Raw genomic sequence first — 19,555 nt, 5'->3', positions numbered from 1 at the left:
CATACAAAATCCCTCCAATGTCGGCACTCCAGAATCAGTCACGCTTGAGTCAGAAGATCAATATCATAAAGGTTTATTAGGATAGACCTGAGGTCTATCCTAATAAACCTTTATGATATTGATCTTCTGACTCAAGCGTGACTGATTCTGGAGTGCCGACATTGGAGGGATTTTATATATATATATATATATATATATAGAAACAAATTATTAATATGAAAAACAAAACAGTGATAAAGACGGTGAGAGAACTAAAATTGTCATATAGGGCATTTGTTCTAGTTGAATCAGTTTTATTCATAGAGTACCCCACGTGTAGGCCCTTAGTCCATAAATAATATTGATGTTGGCATTGTGCAGTACAGTGTCTCTGTTTTCTAAATTGTGCAAACAATAGACTCCATGCAGGATATCCTCTACTTAGAAGAGTTCAAGTGTTCTTTTCAATTTTGTGGCAGTGTTGACCAGTGTCTCCTATAACCTCCTTGTATACAAATGGGCCTTGACTTAAGGAATGATAGCATCATTTAGCAAGTATAAATGTTGGAGAAGAGTAGAAGCAACTTGCACAAAACTTAACCTTCCTGGGTTTGAAATGGAGGGCCAATAAGTGGAGATTGATAAAGTCAAGCCAAGGGAAGTACCAAAGGCAGAGGAAGTTACAGTAGTTGAGGGAATCCGAGGGCAGGGCAGGGCAGGGTGGGCAGCGAAGATTCAGAAATGTCAACAGGCAGAGGTCTGATCAGTACGAGCTGAGTCAGGCAGATGTCACAACAGCAGACAATCATCAAATTATGCCTGGCTCACAAGGTAGGAAACTTGATAGCCAAGCACTGAGGTGCATGGTCAGGATCCTTAAATAGTCTCAGGAGCAGGGGGACATGACAAAGAGCATCAGCGATTTAAGACTGATGCATGCACAGACTAATACTCCAGAAGAGTCTCCTTACATCTCTGATAAGACCTCTGCTTGATTAAGTACCTTTAATGAATGACTTCAATGTGTGCAACAACTGCCTCCATTTTAGCGTGGTCACAACTGCAGCTGTGGTGGTAAATGAGCTCTCATGTCTTAGGAGACTAGTTTACCTATTATTATTTTTATACTATCATGTTAAAAAAGGAATTTTGATTGGCATGTGACATATATTGGATTTACTGGAAGCAGAAGCCCTCTTTTTATTAAAGTATTTCGCTTATTTGTTTTGATGTCTCTACACAAATTTAATCTGTTGAATAAAAAACATCAAACATCAAACAAACCATCAATTTACTCCGAGGCTTGCTCTTTCTTACTGGAGATTTAGATATTACTTTTTCATGGCTTGAGGCAAAAAAGAGTAAAGAAGTGCACTTTATTTGTAAGTTAAGGCTATTCACTGGGTCAGAAATGGCTAACCCATGTAACTCAAACTAAATGTAGTCACAACTAAACCTTCTGTTATGTTTCAGGTTTGCATGGCTGCTGCACCCAGAGAATTCACTGTAATGGACACGAAGGAAGATGGAAACTAACAATTTTTTTGGAGACATTTAAAGAAAAAAAGTTTCATATCTGAAGTGTAAAGAATGATGGAAAGCAGCCATATGATTTGCTTTTCTGTTTCTGTTTAAGCTCCTGGGAGCCAGGAGTGAAGAGAAATAAGGTACAGAGGGTCTTGAACACTTGGATTGCTTCAGCCAAATTGGGCAGATTGCAGAAGAATAATTGATGACTTAGGTAGTGTTTTACTTGGATTCATAAAGTTCATTGGGATTCGTGATTTAACTTGTGACTGATTGGCCTAAAGCAATGTGAAACAACAGACCTGAGAGCAAGACAGACACAGAAACAGATGATGCTCTCCTCTTGCCTAAATCCATAAATGCCATGTAGCAAACTGCCGACGCTTCATGAAGAAGGACAAGTACTCATGCAAGGAGATTTATTATAAAACAAAACAAAGTTTATTAAGAAATAATCACTTTCATATCTCATGAACACAATATTTTGCTTTATTCAATGGAGATCATTGCCATGTACAGTAAGATTTGTATTACTTTGCTTTTTACGAGGGAAATTGTTTTCATGTGGATTATTGCTGTTAGAGGGATGCTGGCATTAAAGTCAACAGAAGTTTATTTTTGTTGAAAACTACTGTATGTATGCAGTTTTAATGTAGAAAGTAGTATAATTTGCTTGTTATAGTAATTTCTGGTGATTACATTGAGCCGTGCTTTATTCTTATATTCATGTGCCTTTTTCTTTTTTCTTCTTAGAAAAGTGCTACACACTTGTTTTGTTTTGTGGTTGGAACCTCCATTAAGTAATGTAATCTTTCTTCGGCAAGCTCTGCAGACTCATTTAAACTTCAATTTCTGAATAGATGATATCACAATTGGTTGCCTTCCTTAGCGTCTTGGTGGGAGAGAGAGAGCCGAGAAATGCTCTGTGACCCAGCACTACAGATAGAATACCACAATGCTTGAGCCCATTAGGTATTATATAATTATTGAATTATGCTGCAGAAAACAGTGAAGATTCAAATGCTCTTTCAGCCAACCAAATCAACAACAGCAACTCATTATACTGAAAGAGCTTCCACAATTAGTGAATAAATTCACCAGACACAAAAAAATTGTAAAAATTGAAAATTATTCGGACGTCCATTGACTTTAATGCTTTTGGACCAAATAGTTGCTTTTCCATTTTTAAAGCAGAATTGCCTGCAAAAGTCCTGACTTAAATTTTTTTTGGTTGACTTAAACTTTTTTTGGGTAACCGGTTTTCACCAGACATTTCATAACATATGGAACATTCATTTTACAGTGGGCTAATGTGTAGGGCATTATATTAACTCTCTTGTCTTTATTAAGATTCCTTGGACATGTGTAATAAAAAGTGGAAACTACAAGCATTTGCACCAACATTTATAATAAAAACATCCATACAACTTTAAATTACCCGCCGTATGCAAATGTGACCTAAGCGCAATATCACTAGCGATTTTTCTCAAGGCACAGACGAACGCTAACGCATCTTCACTATGAAATGCTCGCACTGCTGAAGTAACGTTAACAAAAAGACGCCAGCATTCGGCACCCAAGGCGCAACTTTGCATATTAGTGAATTAGCGTTGTGGTCGCGAATTTGCGTCTGGCAAAGTGGTGCGATGTGTGCGAATCTGTCGCTGGCGACAATTCACCCTTTTGTAAATCTGCCCCTATGTCGGAAGAATGAAATTTGTGACTGCATATTATAGTACATTATAGTACCCCTGAATGTATAAATTCATATCTGGCTATTGGGAGATCCTAAAAAGGGAAGAGAAACATGGAACCCTATTTATGGAGGAATGTTATGTATGTTACATATTATTTATGACAGCAGTAAATGGTAAATGGTCATTACTGCAAATCTAGAAGTGTGCCATTATATAAAGCGGTTTCTTCAAAAGGACCCTATAACAGAAGGAAATATATTGGATAGAGAAAATGTATATGGTAGCACCCATGAGGTTACGTAGTCTTGCTTATTCTAAAGTGCTGTCTCTTTCATTTGAAATTGGGATTGAGTTATTCATATTTGATATGAAGAGTTTGGCGCAGATTTATCAAGGGTCAAAGTGAATTCGAGGGAATTTTCGAAGTAAAAAAATATGAAATTCAAAGTAATTTTTTGGAGACTTCGACCATCGAATAGGATATTACGACTTCGAATTCGATTCAAAGTAAAATCATTCGAATATGCGACCATACGATAATCGAAGTACTGTCTCTTTAAAAAAACTTTGACTTCAATACTTCACCAAATTAAACCTGCCGACGTGCTATGTTAGCCTATGGGGACCTTCTAGAGCAGTTTTCTAAGTATTTTGCAGTCGAAGAAAAATCATTCGATCGATGGATGAAATCCTTCGAATCGTTCGATTCGAAGGATTTCATTGTTCGATCGAACGATTTTACTTCAAATGCAAATGGCCAAATTCGATGTAAAAAAACATCGATTTTCGAAGTCGAAGTATTGCAATTCTAAGGTTGAATTTCGAAGCTTGTTCGAAATTCGACCCTTGATAAATCTGCCTCTTAATGTGGAATTATGTTGATTCCGATTTTTTTTGTTTCCATGGAAAGGAGCAGGAAAGATATATGAGGAGTTTTCCTTGTCTGTGAGAGGATACATAATTTAATCAGCTGCATAATGGACATCATGCTATTTATTTGGCATGGATATGACATTCTATACCCAGGTGTATTTGTAGTTAGAGTTCAATCCCTTTAATGACATGACATTGTATCCAGTTTCACTTTTGTGAAAAAGCAGATGAATAAGGGGGATGCCCCATTGAAATGTCTGTGCTGAGATCTCAATAACAACACTGCACATGTCCAGCACATTGTATTGGTAAGTGCCGTTTGATTCCATATAATGGAAGTATTCATGGCTTGTTACTGAGTGGAACTCTGTACTTCTGCACCACAGTTGGGTTTGGACTATGGTTTGTCATTTATAAACAAAACTAAAGTTTAAAAGCATTTTAGGAAAGAAACAACATAATACCTGGAACTCTACTCTTCAAAATGATATGTTTTCATGGCAGTTGTTTTCTGTTTTTTATTTTAGCAAAATACATTTTGTTTATTCCTTACATATTCCAGGAAATCATATTCAATGTTCATCATTTCTTGGTGAAATGACTATTTTCAGTTTTATCATCGCTTGTGCCGTAATAATGTTTCATTAGTCAGTAGATAATCCTGTTTACTGAAACAGAAGTATAAATGTTCACTCAGTAAAGGGCCTAAAAGACACATTTAAAAGTCTAAATACATACAATAATAAGTTATCCGCTTGCCAGCACAGTTTAACCCTGCTCATCCCTAGTTTGGATCTCCTTTAAGACTGAATATTCTGACCAGACTCCTTATTAAGCAGTGGCCAATCCCACTACTGTTGCTAGACCAATGGCCAATCCATGACGTACAGAAATTTGCTTAGAGCTAAGCATGACATTTCTCACAAGATCCTTTTCATGTAGTGATTAGACAAGCTGGGCCACTAGATCTACATGTTGTCCTAATATACCATCTTGTCCTAATATACATTACACCCGCTATATATCCCCAAACTGCCCCTGTATGGCCACAAATAAATGGGCTGTTTATACATAATAGTACCTTATGTTACCACATCCATAAGAAAACAAATAGAATTGCACATTATCATCAAAACAATACACACACACTGCACATTATGGATTGGATATAATTATGACAACCTACATTCATTTCTAACTACTTATATAATGAATTAAGATATGATAAAACTACAGTGTACCCACGTTTAGGAATCCTTAGTGATATTTGCTTTCAAACAGCTGACCAGTACATTTTACCTTTTCTTTATAATGGTTACTAGAATTTTCAAATATCCTCACTGTATCTCTAAATAGCTAGCTCTGTAAACTACTCTTTTCACTCGTTTTCTTCATATTTATCTAGGAGGTCCTGCAAAACTGTATCGCATTTTGAAAACTGGCAATGTTCATATTATTAACCTGCCAACTGCAGAGGGCATACTTTGCATCTGTGATTATTTTCTTCCTAAGACATAGCTTTTGTTGAATATGGAACAAGCAACCACAGTATAAAACATGTCACATAATAACTTATTTCTAGGTGAGAGTATTTGCGCGTCCTTTGTTGACATCTTTAAAGTGCAAAGTGCATAAGCTGATACATGGGGCTGCCTTTTACAGATGGGCTCATTAAAGGTTTTTTCAGTTTCCTTTAGCCTAATATTAACCAGGAGTAAAATAAAGTGGGGTTCCCAATGCCAATAATTTGAGCAAGCATAAGATATTGGTAATATTCAGTTGTAAATTTTAAGAATCATATATTTAAATATACATATACATATGCATTATCCCAGTATCCTGCACGCTCCAAAAACCAGCACTCGTGGGAGCCTGCTCCAAAATCTGGCATGAGCCTTTTGACCTTACCAGATCTGGAAATCAGCTCCAAAATCTAGAAATCCAAACAATTAATGATTAATCTGATCATACTTTTGGCAACCAATTAACAAAAGTAAAACAGTATATTACTGCCTTTCAAAAACCCCTGGATTCTAGTGGTATGTGCTGATTTTTGGTTTCAAGTGGGATTAAAGGAACATTGACACCTAAAAATGAAAGTGTTTTAAAGAAATCATAATATAATGTATTGTTGTCTTGCTCTGTTATTTTTTGCTATATAATTAATAAATAATTAATGAATATAATATTCAAGCACAGCATACACAGTAGATAACAGATATGTTCTGAAGAATCCCATTGTATAGTACAGAGTTTATCTGTTATCTCAGGGGCGTAACTATAGAGGAAGCAGACCCTGCGACTGCAGGGGGGCCCAGGAGGTTTAGGGGCCCCATGAGGTCCTAATTCATATACAATTTCAATAAATACTGGTAAAACTGGTCAACCTAGGGGCCTGAAAAATAATCTGCTATGGGGCCCAATAATATCTAGTTAAGCCACTGTGTTATCTGCTGTGTATCCTTTACCTTTTCTCCTTTTTCAGCTGTGAATGACTGCCCCATGGCTACACAGCAGCTTGTTTATAAAAACCATAGTAGAGTTTCTGAAGCAAACAGGCCAGCTGTGACAGTGTACATTGCTACATTCCAATTTTTCCCTAGCTTTTAGCGCTGACCTCTACAGTATGTTGATATTTGGTTCAACAGAACAATATATTGTCATTCCTTTAAAACAATTTAATTTTTAAGGGGCAGATTTATCAACGGTCGAATTTCGAAGTGAAATATACTTGAAATTCGACCATCGAATGGCTATACTTGGAATATCGAAGTCGAAGTTTTTTTTACTGAATTTGACCGTTTTGCAGTCTAGGTAAAATCGTTCGATCGAACGAACGATTAAATCGTTCTAATCCAACATTTCGAACGATTTCAGCGATCGATCAAACGATTTTACTTCGACTAACTATTGAAGTCGAAGTTTTTTTAAAGTGACAGTACTTAGATTATTGAATGGTCGAATATTCGAACGATGTTATTTCGAGACGAAGTCGAAGTCGTGGTAGCCTATTCGATGGTCAAAGTACACAAAAATTTACTTTGAAATTCGAACTTCACTCGAATCCACTTTGACCCTTGATAAATCTGCCCCTAAGTGTAACTGTTCCTTTAAAGGAAGTATGCAATTGGCATTCTCACTGCAGGCCACAAGTTGGCTCTCTATTTAGCAGCATTTAAATGTATTGTTCTGCTAGCTTCATCCCTCTAGCTATCAGTCTCTTCTGCCCCATATATACTGGTGCATGGTGTCAGAAACAAATTTTAGTTGAATGTAGGTCCCAAATATTCCGAATAATAGATCCCATACTTGTATAGGAAAATAGACTGTCCAGAGGCCCCAACCACCAATGGAGCATTACCACGAAAAGCATTACTACTAATATAATGTGAGCATTAAATGAAATTTTATGTCAGTAAAAAGCACTGTCACCTGTGATTTCACAGAGATATAAAGGAGCTGGTGAGCATGTTACTGAATAAAACTCTTAAAATTATCATTACTCATTCCCTAGAATCATGTGCTACCCATCAATTTCCCTGTGAGCACATACATTGCTTCCTAAACAGTAAATCCCCCAAGATGTGGCTCTTTATAAAGGGTAGGAAGTCTCCAAAAACAGACAGATATGTGTAAGGACATTGTGTATGTAAGGAGGGAAGTGCAAATACCAAATGGAATTTTAACTCCCATTTTGAAGTATTATATCAAATATTATATATTATAGTATACAAAATAGTTTCCATAGCACTATACCATTATAGATGGAAATAAACGAAAACATATTTTAATGGAATGAATAAAAAGAACTACAAGGAAGCTGCCAGTCAATATAATGATAGAATGCACATGGAAGACTATAACCATTAGCCTCAGAATTATATTAATGCAGCACTATGGCAGGGTATAGCCATCACACCATGCACATCAGGCACAGAACATCATCCATTCAATTTTCCTACCTTTCAATTTCTTTGCTAAATAGGTTGCTATTTTTTCATTGCATTTATCAGCATTTTGCTGCCTGGAATATATAGGAAAGACACCAGAGCAATGCAAACTAATGCAACAGGTAGGCAGGTCAAGAAGAGAAGCCAAATGAAAAGTAAGACTTAATGATTAGAAAGGAGATTGCTTGACCCAATACCGGGCACAAAAGGTAAAGGGGGCAATTTGGTCAATCATTAGGGTTTAATCACGAGGCAAGATATAAATTCCAGTGCTCAGCTTCCATACTTCCATATTCATTCTTGGGCCAAAAGTGCTCTATTTAATTTTAATGTAAGGAGACAGATATACCTTAAGTCTAAACTATTGTTTAATATTTGATCATGATAAATAATTACCATGTTGTTTATATTTTGCCTTGTTTACAGCAACAATATATGTCAAATACAACTCAAGCAGGTAAATCACATTATAGGGCTCATTTACGAGCAAAGTTGCATTCGAAAAAGATTTGCTGAAGTCATTGAGCAGGTACTTTAGTCAAAAGGTGCCCCCTCACATTATTGGTAGCTCTAGGGTTCCCATAGTGGCCCCTGTCAATTAATGCAACAAACTTGTGCCTAAAAAAAGATGACACTTTGATGGCAATTGCTGAAAAATAATTACATCCAAACACCAAACATCCAAAGATTTTTTAGCAGAATTGCACCCGATTTGCCTTGAAGGGCATACACAGCTGTGCTAGTTTGAACACAATTGCGTCAGGCACATTGCCACCTTGCATCACAATTGAGTTGGAATTGTGGGTAAATGTTGCATTGTGGGTAAGGATACACCAAATACACTATTTGGGATTTGGCCAAATGACTAGCCTGCCCCATCGGCTTAACTCCAGAGCAGAAGGAAAGGTAATAAAGACATGCTTGGGTGAGGTTGGGCTTTGCTGATTTTGAAGGCAGAATAGTTTGGATTGCCGGTCTACATGGTGATGATTTTATGCAGTAACATACAGCACGTCTACCACAGCAAAGTAACCTTCAGATACCAATAAGATTTATTTTTATTAGTCTAATATACTGCCCCCTAATACAAGATTTATGATAAACATTCTTTTCTCATTTGACTCTTCTTGGCAATATGAAGGCTTAAGAGTTTCAAATGTTTTTATTGGTAGATGCCTCTTGGAAGAAAAGAATTCCCGAGCATTTCACTGTGACATAGAACAAGCGTAAAGCGTAAAAGCGTGTTTGGGCTAAAACAGGCAAGAGGAAAACCATTATACAGCACTGAAGCCCTCAAAAGACAATGTGCAAATGAATAAGCATTATCAGATTAATATTATCCCTTAATGAATAACCACATCATACATATGAATGTCATTACTTACAACTAGGGGGACATTTAGATTTGTCAAAATAGAAAAATAATCAGGTGCACTTTTGGTAATTAATGCCTTCAACTCATTAACAATGGTTTCTTTTTCACAAAATGAGCTCCTGATGACACCTCGCCTACTTAAAAACCTTAATGGAATACAGATAAAAGTTCTAACAAATTGCAGATATGTTTTAGCTTTGAGGGATTACATTAAATACAGACGTGACAGCCAGACCGTACACTCTCCTCTGCACGATCAATCTTTATTTTAAAATAAAGCGAAGGAAATCTGGTCTTGCAGTCCCAAGGTACAGCATACAAAATGAGATGACTCATAGAAAACTGATAAACTTTTTGATGATAACTGTTTAATAGCGATGGTATTTATAGTATAACAGTGGGAAGCTGTATGTTCTAAACACCTGCAAAGTATTACACTTACCTCAACGGTTTTGCAAGTCTCCTCCAGTTGGCTTACTACTGCCTGAATTCTGTCATTACATCCAACCAGTATTGCAATGCCATCTGAGAGTTCAGACTGAGGAATAGAAAGTGCAGAATTAGTCCTATGGCTAGATAACATTTTCAATAGGAAATAATAACCCCAGGGATGTAAACATGAGTAGAGACGTTGGGTTTGGGTGCCTTGATCCAAACCTTCAGCCAGAGGGAGAGAATGTTGATGGTTTAGAGCAGGGGTCCCCAACCTTTTTTACCCGTGAGTCATATTCAAAAATAAAAAGAGTTGGGGAGCAACACTAGCATGCAAAACATCATGGGGTTCCAAATAAAGGCTGTAATTGGCTACTTGGTGGCCCCTATGTGGACTGGCAACCTACAGGAGGCTCTGTTTGGCAGTACATCTGGTTTTTAATGCAGACAAAACTTGCCTCCTAGCCTAGAATTCAAAAATAAGCCCCTGCTTTGAGGACACTGGGAGCAACATCCAAGGGGTTGGTGAGCAGTATGTTGCTCGCGAGCTACTGGTTGGGGATCACTGGGTTAGAGTAATAGTTAAACAGTAACAGGTTTTTATTTAGGTTTACATGTCCATAAAAGTCTTATACATTCCGTGCTGCAATGCACTGAAAGGTGTAGTTCACCTTTAAATTAACTTTTAGTATGATGTAGAGAGGGCTATTCTGAGACAATTTGCAATTTAATTTTTTATTATTTGTGTTTTTTAAGTTATTTAGCTTTTTATTCAGCAGCTCTTCACTTTGCAATTTCAGCAATATGATTGCTAGGGCCGAACCTAGTAGCCATGCACCGATATAACCAAGACACTGGAATATGAATAGGAGAGGACTCTTAATAGAAATATGAGTAATAAAAAGTAGCAATAACTATACATTTGTAGCTTTACAGAGCATTTGTTTTTATATTGGGTCAATGACCCCCGTTTGACAGCTGGAAAGAGTCAACAGTTGAAATCAATTAATTAAAAAACTATGGAAAAAAAGGTCAATTGAAAACTTTTGTAGAATTAACCATTCTATAACATACTACCCCTTTATGTAATGGCTCATGATAAAGTGCCTTCATGCAGCATGAAACGCATAAGGCTTTTATGGACATGTAAAACTTAATAAAGATCATCTTTTAAATGTTACTCTAACCCACCAACGATGGATCTTTGTGTATGTACTCTATTTTGTGAGTATGAAGATAACACTCTGGCATTATCATGCATTATCACCCATGTCTAAGGGGATATTTATTAACATTTGTAATTTTTTTTTCACAATTTGAATTTCTTTGGGCTAGAAATAATTATTTTGGAAAATGGTTTAAAAAAACACAAATTTCCAATATTTTAAGCAAAAAAAAAAAAAAAGTAAAAATCACTCATGTAAATTGTATACCTACTTTTTCATTATTTTATTTGTTTGTGTTTATATATTCAGACTTTTTAATAAGGTAATAAGACTTTTTATAATAAGGTAACACAAATCTGAATTTTGATAAATAGGACTCCCCATTTTAGGCTAGGAGGTTTAACTAGATGACAAGGGCAGAATGGTACCTAAAACCATTCACATTCACCAGTCTGATTAGTGTTTCAGCCTGAAAAGGGACAGCAACTATTTTCCATTGGTTCCTAAATAGAGTGCTGTATGTACTTAAAGAATGAGAAATGCAGTCTTGCAATAGTTTTACATGGCTCCTAAAGGAGCAGATTTTCTGACAACTTCAGCCTCTGTGAAAATTCCCCCTGAAGGGGGAAAAATGAGATTACAGGGGTAATTTATTAATGCTGAGTGGAAGCACCATGCCTTCGAATCACATTATCATGCAAGTCACATAGTACTTGGTCCATGTGCAGAGCAGCAAATCAAAGACTCAAGGGTGCACAATACAGGGTCTGTGCATATTTACAGGCAGCAATAGCAGTATGTGTTGTGCCCTGCCAGGATAATAGCATGTACATCCTTGGCCAGTATATAAGCCCATATCTGTCTCCCTTATCTCTCTCTCTATGTTGCTTGACAGCACTGTTGCACTTTGCATTTGACCTTGTCTCTTTTGCCCTATCATATTTCTGTTCTCAGCTAGGGTAAAGGTGTTAAAAACATAAACCCAACAGCTAAACTAATGTACTCCTGTCATCCTCAGCCAGATTGCTCTGATATGTTCCATATACAATGACTGAATTTAGGACACCTTAGTGATGTAATCACTGGCAGACAGACATATATTTAAAAGTGCTATTGAATTATTATTTTCAATAGCGGCTACATAGAAATAGTTGCAAAACAGAACCACAGCAGACCAATCACATATAAAAGCATTAATCATTTCATTCATATTTTCAATAGATGCTGCATTAAATACCTGCTCCCTTTAGTACTTAACTTCAGATTGCATTTAATTAACATATTATGTAGGAGACTGATTTAAAATGATAATTCTTTCCACTAAATAAAGACATATATATTATTTATATCTACTATCTATTGCATATGTCTCCCTTCGTTGTTTGTAAGTATCCAGATATGCAGTCATTGAAATATACATATTGGTAAACCAAATCTCAGGGGGTTCACTCATTTCTATTAGCTTCAAGTGTTTTGTACTCCAGAATCTATTTCCTTAGGTCATCACCTGATGGACAGCTTCTAAAGTTTCCATGATGGATCTGTTCCTATCGGAGTAGCCAAGAGATACAGAACATCTCATTTGTAACCTCTGTTTACTTCCCCTGTTCATGGCGAGGGCAGTGATGGTGTGGAATGCCCTGCTGAGTTCCGTTATCCAGAAACACATCCCATAGACTCCCTTTTAATCAACTAATTCAAATTTTTTAAAAATGATTCCCTTTTTCTCTGGAATAATAAAACAGTAGCTTATACTTGAGACTAAGATGTAATTAATCCTTATTGGAGGCAGAACAATCCTATTGGGTTTATTTAATGTTGAAATTATTTTTAGTAGATGTAAGGTATGGCTACCCAAATTACAAAAAGATCTCTTATCTGGGAAACCCCACGCAACCTGGATAATAGATCCCATACCTGTATGGGACCTGTTAGCCAGAATACTCGGGACATGGGATTTTCCAGATAACGGATCTTTCCTTAATTTGAATCATCATACTTTAAATCTACTAAAAATCATTTAAACATTAAATAATCCCAATAGCCTAGTTTTGCTTCCAATACATATTAATTACATTGTAGTTTGGATTAAGTACAAGGTATTGTTTTATTATTACAGAGAAATAGGAAATCATTTTTAAAATTTCGGATAATTTGGATAGAATGGAGTCTATGGGAGATGACCTTTTCGTAATTCAGAGCTTTCTGAATACCAGGTTTCCAGATAACGGACCTATACCTGTAGTAGATTTTATAAATGCATTTAAGAGTGGCTTGGATGACTTCTTGGACAAGCATAATATATGTTTAACACGACTACTGGGATCATCTAGCTGGTTAGCTAGTATAGGTATTGGCACATACAGTTTATGTGTTAATGTATACATATATGCATTGTGGTTCATGTGGAAGGGATAAACTTGATGAACTTTGTTTTTAACCCAAATTAACTACAACATATATATCTATGTCAGCTAATGGCTAATGGCTTTTGGATGCCTTGGTCTCCTGGTTAAGCTCACTTAAAATGTTACCATGACGGCTAAGAAAGAATGTTATTTATTAATATTTGTGATTTATTTGCCTTTTATAAGATCCTAAAATGAGCAGCCCACTAGGTATTGTTAATTTCAAAGATATGCTAAAGGAAAAACAAACAAAACAATGGCCTATACTAGTTGGGCTCTGACTGAATACAAAGTACAGTGTCCTTGACCGTCGGGCTTGTATAATCATGCCTCTAGTGCACGGCACCTCTTTCAAAAAGTGTTCAGCATTTTATTGCCTTTACAGAAGCCTTTAGAAAGAAGCCATCCCACTGTGCTGGTATTAGATATACTCTCAGATCTTGCTACTGACAAGCAACAGCAGGACTGAATTTAGCATGTCAAATGGACTTAGCAAAGAAGCCTGGATTCATCTGCCAGTCTTTTCATCTAATCTATTCTTGTAACAATGTAAAATACACGGAAAACAGAAATATAAGCCAGTTAAAGGGGAACCATCACCCAAAAAAATTATTCAAAATCCTATTTTGTCACATTAGTCAGGCAAAATAAACTTTAATTACACTGTATAAACTATTTGAATCTTGTGTCCTTCAATCTAGGAATTCATAATTATATCAAGCAGGCAGGAGCCATATTGTGGACACTGTTATTAAGACAAGCCTTGCATCATCAGAGAATCTTGTTTGTGCACCAGAATGGGGGAGATGATGTCCATCCCCATGCCCTGGCTACACAATTAAATGGTGAAGAGAACTGAGGAATGTGGGGAGAGGAGTGACATCTAGGAAGTGCTGAATAAAAAGTGAAAGTATGCCTAAGGTATAGAGGAGGGGCAGACAATATTTGAGTGACAGCTGAGATTTTTAAATGAGCTTAAAACAGCTATGAATGCTTTAATGAAAAAAATAGAAATTTAATATTTAATTTGCAGCTTTTTGTGTCTGGGTGACAGACCCACTTTAAACAAACAGAATTACCTTTTGTCTTTGGAAAACTTGTGTAAGAGGAGCAACCTCACAATTTTTGTGAGCTCCAAACACTTTGCACATGGAGCAGGTAGGAACTTCACAGTTCAGACAATAAATATTGATTTTCTCATCTTCATGCTCATCACACATTGGTTGGTCAGTCTTCCTTTCAGGCCTGTAAAAGAACATACAAGTGTGAGTTCCCTGATTCTCACTCAGCGATAAATTCCTTTTTAAGAAACATTTTTGCTCAAAGGGCTAACTGTCAATTTTTTTTGTTCAAGGGAAATCGAATTTAAAACTGGGGTAGGGGAGAAATCTCAGTAGTTAGCGGATATGGCGATGAGTTTGTGGTTTAGAGCAAAATGGATCCTCCAAATCTCCAAGTGATGCCCAATTTTCCAGGTGAATTGTATATGTGAGTGAGACAGTGTAAAAGCACTTCTAGATAGTATAAGAATTAAGAATTCTCACATATTCATTGGGCTGCATTTTGACGCTCTTTGTTTGAAAAACGTTAGGTACAGCATACCATATACAAATAGACAAATTCCCCTTTTGCTTAATTATCAAAATGGACAACTAATACACTTTCATTACCATACCACAAACAATTTTACTTAGGTAACACAGGGAGAGCAGACCTTTCATAATAAAATTAAAACATTTTTTAAAAAATTCTTTTAGTACTTTATTTGTTTCATCCTTATCATGATCATACATTTCACGAAATGTCCATAGGCACATGATAAATTTTTAAATATCACATTATTTATTGAGGTAAGTAACAGCTTGCAAAGCACTTATTATTCATCCGCTTTACAAGAAGTATCCAATAAGCAAATGCTGCATTATCAACACCTTCGCTCCTTAACCTGCAGGCTGGTAAATTTTAAACTTGTAAATTTGTAAGTACTATTTTGAGACCCTAAAAACTTACTCAGAAAAAAAAAATATATAGGTGTGGATAACTATACACAAAGAATAACATTAGTATTCAGTGATTTTCTAATGTAGTCATACTGTCCAATTTATCGCTTCTGCTAATCAGCTAATACAATCAAAGCTTACAGAAGGCAGCCTAGATGGGAAATTCAGTGGGCACGCAGTGAGTAGTATACCTGCCTTGTGTAATTGTAAGTGTTTTGTTATAGGGGTTTCTTCTTCTTTTATTTAGCAGGGATATATATAGTTTGACTTTTGAGCAAGCATACCATGTTGTTAAAGTTTTTGTGTGCTTTTTCTGTACAGACCCAGTTAAATCTGGTCTTTACTGTAACACACCTGCAACAGAGTGCTGTCCAACTGGTGGTCCGCAGGCCCCTTGTGTGCCCCCCCCCACATGAAAATCTGCCTGCTGTGACTGCTTACCTGCTCACAGCACTGAGATTAACTGGCCTCTGCATTTATACCTCGAATTCAGATAGTAAGCAACTGCTTTGTTCACACCTGTAACACCTCTATTTTTCAAACCTCAAAGCCCTGTACAGGGTTGGTCTGGGGGGCCCGGGGTGGACTACTGTCTCAGGGCCATCCGCCCTTGCCGCAAAGCCCCCTCTGGACCCCCACCACAGCCACAACCCCCCTTTAGCTTGCACACACATGCGAACACCTTCTTTTGCCATGACCTGGGCCAGAGAGGGTGGGTCAGGAGTGGCAAGGGCAGGGAGCGTGCTCTCTGTGTGCGCCATACTCTGCCTGCCCCATGCTCCCTGTATGTGCCAAACTCTGCCTGCCCTATGCTCCTTGTGTGAGCCATACTCAGCCTGCCCTGTGCTCCCTGTGTGTGCCATACTATGCTTTCTCTATGCTCCCTGGGTGTGCCATACACTACCTGCCCTATGCTCCTTGTGTGTGCCATACTCTGCCTGCTCTATGCTTCTTGTGTATGCCATACTCTGCCTACCCTATGCTCCCAAACAAATGTGCCAAACTCTGGCTGCCCTATGCTCCTTGTGTGTGCAATACTCGGCCTGTCCTATGCTCCTTGTGTGTGCCATACTTTGCTGTCCTATGCTCATTGTGTGTGCCATACTTTGTCTGCCCTTTGCTCCCTGTGTGTGCCATACTCTGCCTGCTCTATGCTTCTTGTGTGTGCCATACTCTGCCTTCCCCATGCTCCCTGTATGTGCCAAACTCTGCCTGCCCTATGCTCCTTGTGTGAGCCATACTCAGCCTGCCATTTGCTCCCTGTGTGTGCCATACTCTGCCTGTCCTATGCTCCATGTGTATGCCTTAATCTGCCTGCCCTGTGCTCCCTGTGTGTGCCATACTATGCTTTCTCTATGCTCCCTGGGTGTGCCATACGCTACCTGCCCTATGCTCCTTGTGTGTGCCATACTCTGCCTGCTCTATGCTTCTTGTGTATGCCATACTCTGCCTACCCTATGCTCCCAAACAAATGTGCCAAACTCTGGCTGCCCTATGCTCCTTGTGTGTGCAATACTCGGCCTGTCCTATGCTCCTTGTGTGTGCCATACTTTGCTGTCCTATGCTCATTGTGTGTGCCATACTTTGTCTGCCCTTTGCTCCCTGTGTGTGCCATACTCTGCCTGCTCTATGCTTCTTGTGTGTGCCATACTCTGCCTTCCCTATGCTCCTTGTGTGTGTTATCCTCTGCCTGTGTGTGCCATGTTCTGCCTGTGGGAGGTGAACCTGGTGGGGGTTTGTTAGCTTTGAAAATACTTGTTAGGAGGTCCCCAGGTGTTTAATCATGTGCTGAGTGTTGCTGTGTTATCCACAGGGGAGGATGAGGCATATGGATTTAAGGGTATGATTTTATATGACTTAATAAACTTGTTTCATGTATAATGATGAGTGATATCCCTGCAGTGAGCACCAACCATTAGGTTTTTTTGGTGTGCTGTGGGTTAATTGGTTATATTATATATGCACTGTATATTGTGAGTCTGTCCCTAAGCTTAGGTTACTTAGCAGCACAGAGATGTAAATTAGCAGAAAAGAAGATGGGGAGCTACTGGGGGCATCTTTTTCGCTGCTAAATGATTGTGGTTGCCTTGTCTAGTAAAGCAGCCCAAGAAGGAAGTCTAGTAAAGAAGCCCAAAAGCTAATTTTAGAATTTTGATGCCTACTTCTTTGTTAAGCTCTAGTTCTCTCTTGTAAATTTAGCAAAGACATATGCTTTCAGTAATTATATTGGTAATCCTGCCTCATTCATTCGCATTAAACATCTATCACTGGTTGATATTCCTTGCACTGAATTGCTTCTCCATCTCTACATGGGACTACAAGTTAGGTACCAGGCTTTCTGAACACAGAACTGTAAGTAATGTTTTATGTTTATGATGAACATTAGTCAGTACTCCTGCAAGTTAAAATAGCATAAGCCAGACATTGGTCACATTAAAATGGACACATGGTTTTTGTAAAATAGTACTTTTAATTTGAATTAAATTGTTCTTCTTATTGCATGGAAAAAGATCCCTACAGTCATTGCAGACACTTTCAGTCAACTGAAAAATATTGTTCTGGCTCATGATGCGGTCAACTTATTTCTGTAACCCAGAATTGCTAGGCATCAGAGGTTCTTAATAAAGATTTCCTTGGCAATAACTCAGTTGTTACGCAACTCACATGGTTTCGTTTTAAATCAGGGTATTGGCTGCACTTATGCAGTATGTTATAGTATAGTCTGTCAGAGAACCTCAGGTCACTGAGTGCCAAGTGCCAATCAGGTCAGCCCAGGCCAACCTCTATTTCAGTTTAGGTGTAGCATGAGCAAGTAATAATTTGGAAGTCTCAAATTATCCTATATGAAAGGGATGTACAATGGAATCACATATGCGTATAATACAAACAGGGTTGCGCCACCAACGAGGCGAGTTGAGAAACACGCCTCTGGCGGCACTCCGGAGAGGTTTCCAGGGGCAGCAAAAAGCCGCTCCTGGTACCTTCAAGAGCCAAATTTCCGGTTTTTAAACCGGAAATTCGGCTTTACTAATGCGAGAGAGCGAAATAGCTCTCTCTGCATCAGAGTTCCTGCCTCCCCTCCCGACGGGTAAGCCGGGGAGGGGGGCGGCATTGCAGGAGCCACCTCAGGCGGCATTTTCCTCTGAATCGGCGCTGAATACAAAGGGGCAGATTCACTAAAGGGCGAAGTGGCTAAAGCTAGTTTCATCAGCGTTACCATCTGCAGCCAATTCACTAACAGACGCAGGCGCTAGTTTGCAAGCAAAAGAGACCGTTGCTTTTGTTCGCACTCCATCGCCAGGCCAATTTTCCCTCTGTCGAAAGGTCGCTACTCCGCAAATTCAGCAAATTGGGATTTTACTGAACGTTACCTCTTTCGCCAGAGTAGATTTTGCCACCTCAGACCAAGTGAAGAGCTAAAAAGAAGCTACATCTTCCTCAATCTTATGACAATTACATCATATCCTGTCTGCCGAAAATGCATTAAAGTTCCAAAAACAGTGCCGACTTTTCCTTTTTAAAGATTGCTTGCAAAAGTCCTGACAAACTTTTGTGGGTAGTCGTTTTTCTCCAGACATTTCATAACATATGGAACATTCATTTTACAGTGGGCTCATGTGTTTGGCATTATATTAACTCTCTTGTCTTTATTAAGGTTCCCTGGACATGTGTAATAAAAAGTGGTAACTTCAAGCATTTGCACCAACATTTATAATAAAGACGTCCATACAACTTTAAATTACCCGCTGTATGCGAATTGACCTAAGCGCAAGATCATTAGTGAATTTTCACTAGGCACAAAGAACGCTAGAGCATCTTTGCTAAGAAATGCTCGCACTGCTGAAGTAACGCTAGGAAAAAGTCGCCAGCGTTCGGCACCCAGGGCGCAACTTCGCATATTAATGAATTATCGTAGTGGTAGCGGATTTGCGCCTGGCGAAGTGGTGCGATGTGTGTGTGAAGCAGTCACTAACAACAATTGGCCTTTAGTGAATCTGCCCCAAAGAGTGCACTGTGGGCAGGGGCGTTTCTGCCATGAGGCAGCGCCCCAGAAGTTACCAAGGGCGGCAAAAAGCCTCTCCTGGTAACTTTAAGAGCCAAATTTCTGGTTTGGCTTTTCTAGTGCAGATAGCACAGTTACACTGTCT

The 19,555-nt window shown here is 38.3% G+C and overlaps 1 protein-coding gene across 3 annotated transcripts in view; it reads right to left on the bottom strand.

The window, feature by feature from the left end:
- trim55.L (tripartite motif containing 55 L homeolog) overlaps positions 1 to 19,555 on the bottom strand; it is a 61,380-nt gene that overhangs the window by 23,499 nt on the left and 18,326 nt on the right. For all 3 annotated transcript variants that reach the window (XM_041565189.1, XM_018266114.2, NM_001097700.1), the window contains 2 exon segments: positions 14,487 to 14,652; positions 9,844 to 9,939 (listed from right to left, as the gene is read on the bottom strand). In XM_041565189.1, coding sequence (XP_041421123.1) covers positions 9,844 to 9,939; positions 14,487 to 14,652 — 262 coding nt within the window.

Source organism: Xenopus laevis, chromosome 6L (genome assembly GCF_017654675.1).
Source record: "Xenopus laevis strain J_2021 chromosome 6L, Xenopus_laevis_v10.1, whole genome shotgun sequence".
NCBI lineage: Eukaryota > Metazoa > Chordata > Amphibia > Anura > Pipidae > Xenopus > Xenopus laevis.
Note: the sequence above shows the minus strand (reverse complement) of the source record. Positions and strands in the feature narration are given on the sequence as shown.